Source organism: Cheilinus undulatus, linkage group 23 (assembly GCF_018320785.1).
Source record: "Cheilinus undulatus linkage group 23, ASM1832078v1, whole genome shotgun sequence".
NCBI classification, from domain to species: domain Eukaryota; kingdom Metazoa; phylum Chordata; class Actinopteri; order Labriformes; family Labridae; genus Cheilinus; species Cheilinus undulatus.
The window spans coordinates 15,272,273-15,274,865 of NC_054887.1; the positions used below are offsets into that span (position 1 = coordinate 15,272,273).

The following is a 2,593-nucleotide window of genomic DNA, read 5'->3' on the forward strand; positions in this document are numbered from 1 at the left end:
TAATTTTCAAGATTTTTTGTATGGAAATCTCAGGGAATTGTTTAGATATTTTGGGGGAATATTCCATCATATTCATCATATTTTGGGGAATGCATTTGTAAATTATTGGCAATTTGATAAAAAAAAATGGGACTTTGCTTGGAAATTTACAGGAATTTGCATGGGAGACTTTTATTGGAATGTTTAGGCTTTATGATAAAGTTTTGCTGACATATTTGGGGAATATTTGGAGATTCTTTTTATGTAATACTTTGAAAATATGTTCAAGAGTTTTCACAGAATTTTTTTGTAATTTGTGTGGGTTTCGGAAAGGAAAATTCTATGAAATTTAGAACTTCTAGTGGATGACTGACACCATTTGTAGCTGCGAGGATTTTCTGCAGAAACAGAACCTTAGGGAAATTTTTAGACATCTTTTTCGGTTCAAAAAAGGGAAAAAAGTAAGTCCTGTTCGAAGGCAAGGCTTATGTTTTAACCTACCAGCTCCTACTGATCCCAAATCAGTGGAGGAACTAAAAATGCATTTCAAACAAAAGCTCAGGTCTCAGGAGGTTACCAGGGACAACAGCAATCATCCATCTCACCTCGTTGATCGACGTTTGAAGCTCCTTTTTAAAAACTGGCAGCAGGCTCTCCATGACTCGTCTGAACTCGTCTCTGCTCACCAGACCCGTCCTTTCAGGATCCACTGCCATGAAGGCTGCCCTCATTTTATCCAGTCTGCTGAGGATCAGAGAATCCACCTGCTCTAAACTACGCTGCTGACCTGAACGATGGAGGGAGGAGGGTTATCAAGTATCGACTAAAATGTGGCCCAAAAACACTACAAGAAAGAAACTCCTACCTCCGTATGTGTGGCTCCATGTCTGATTTAATCTGCCTGGGGCCGTGTGAGGCCGCCTGTCGATCATCAGTCCAGGGTCTAGAGGCAGCAGTCTGGGCATACTGGGAGAGACTGGAGTGTTAGTGACCGAGTGTGTAAATGAGGAAAGAGGAGGCAGACAGGAAGTGATAAACGACACTGAGAGGACAGGCAGTGGTTGCTAGTTAACACTTGAACCTGATCTCTTTGTCTCCTTTGTTTGTGTCATGGTGTGAGACCAATCAGCTGTTCACACCCTAGGCCTACTGTATTCAAACCTTCAGCTTGGATCCTGTTGTCGGTCACCAAGGAGGCAAAACAAAGATGGACCTTTGTCAAACAGAATAAAAAACAACAACAAAAAAACAGGCATTTAAAGTTTTTTCCTAAAGGAATTTGATGTGGTACACTTTGCACCACCTGAAGGCCACTGAGTGTAACTGCACTAATGTAAAATCTCAATACAGTCTTGTTAGTTGATGTCACTGCTGTTATTGAAAGTTAAGAGCCAGCTCCGTGCTGTGTTTTTGTTCATTGTGAGGTAAACTTCCCAAATCTATAAGCCAGGCTGGCCTACAGGTCACTAGAAGCATCATACCAGAGAGATTTGTGCCAGAAAACAGTAAACTCAATACCCAACTGCTTCGCTTCTAGCAGAGTCCACCGTAAGGTCAGTGTGCAGGCTTATTTCTGAAGCACTCATCTATTTTTTACTTGGACCACATGCAGCAGGAACAAACTTCTTACCTACCTAACCTGCTGTAAGTGTGTTTTGATCCATATTTCACTTGTCCTAAATCCAGGATGATAAAAAGAAGCAGGCTGTGGCTTTGTCTCTCTCAAAGCAGCAACAGTTTAATCCCTCCTGTCTGTTAGCATCACGATGCTAAAGGCTAGTAAAGTATCTCATGATAGACACATCTATTCCTGTAAAGTCTGTCACAATAAAAGCCTCAAATACTTATCATTTCTGAGGACTTTTATTTTGAAGAGTAACATCAGGAAATTGAGTGTTTACAGCAGGAACTTAATAACAAAGATATATTCTAAATGGGAGAGGGATTTAACTTTACATTACTCAGAAACTGAGATATACATATAACTAAAGAGTTTAATACAGGATGAGAAAAAATGAAACTGAGACTTTTGCTTCAATTTTTTCTGGCTGTCATTACATAAATGTGACTGTTTCTCTAGTGGCTTAAAAAAAGAGAGTCATAACACAGAAGCGGAAAAGAAGGATAAGTCCTTCATTCAGGTTGTAGAATTTTTTTTTATTTGAGAGGATCGTGTTTCTCATGAGTGGGCGTCGCTTCAGTGTATTCAATTGACACGCCCACACCATCCAAGAGCAGATTTTTAAGCTTAATTTAATAAACATAGAGATGGTTGTCATGACTGAAAATTGGCCTGGTGGTTTATAACAAAGAGGCCTTTCATACAACAAACCTAAAATACTTTTTTTTTGGTCACTTTACAGGGACTTTAAGGCCTTTCATACATCTTCGCTCAACCTGAAAAGATGACAGATATGTAGTTCCCGAAATCCCCTGCCAACCAGGATTGTCTGCAAAATCAAAGGAGTTGTTTCGTTCCATCTTAAAGCTGTACTTTAAAACACTTTTTAGTAGCAACCAGGACTGAAGACACTGAAGAGTTCAAATAAAGAGAAGACACTCTTTGAGTATTGCCTGAAGACACAACTTTATTAATAAACCAGCGAGCAAAGCA

The 2,593-nt window shown here is 39.6% G+C and overlaps 1 protein-coding gene across 1 annotated transcript in view; it reads right to left on the reverse strand.

The window, feature by feature from the left end:
- The window catches only part of efcab6 (EF-hand calcium binding domain 6), a 55,842-nt gene extending 54,898 nt beyond the window's left edge, over nt 1–944 (reverse strand). Inside the window, exons 1-2 of the mRNA XM_041781347.1 lie at nt 845–944; nt 585–766 (exon numbers count right to left, since the gene is read on the reverse strand). Of these exons, the coding sequence (XP_041637281.1) occupies nt 585–766; nt 845–944 (282 nt within the window). The remainder of the gene's footprint in view (nt 1–584; nt 767–844) is intronic.
- Nucleotides 945–2,593: the final 1,649 nt, after the last annotated feature.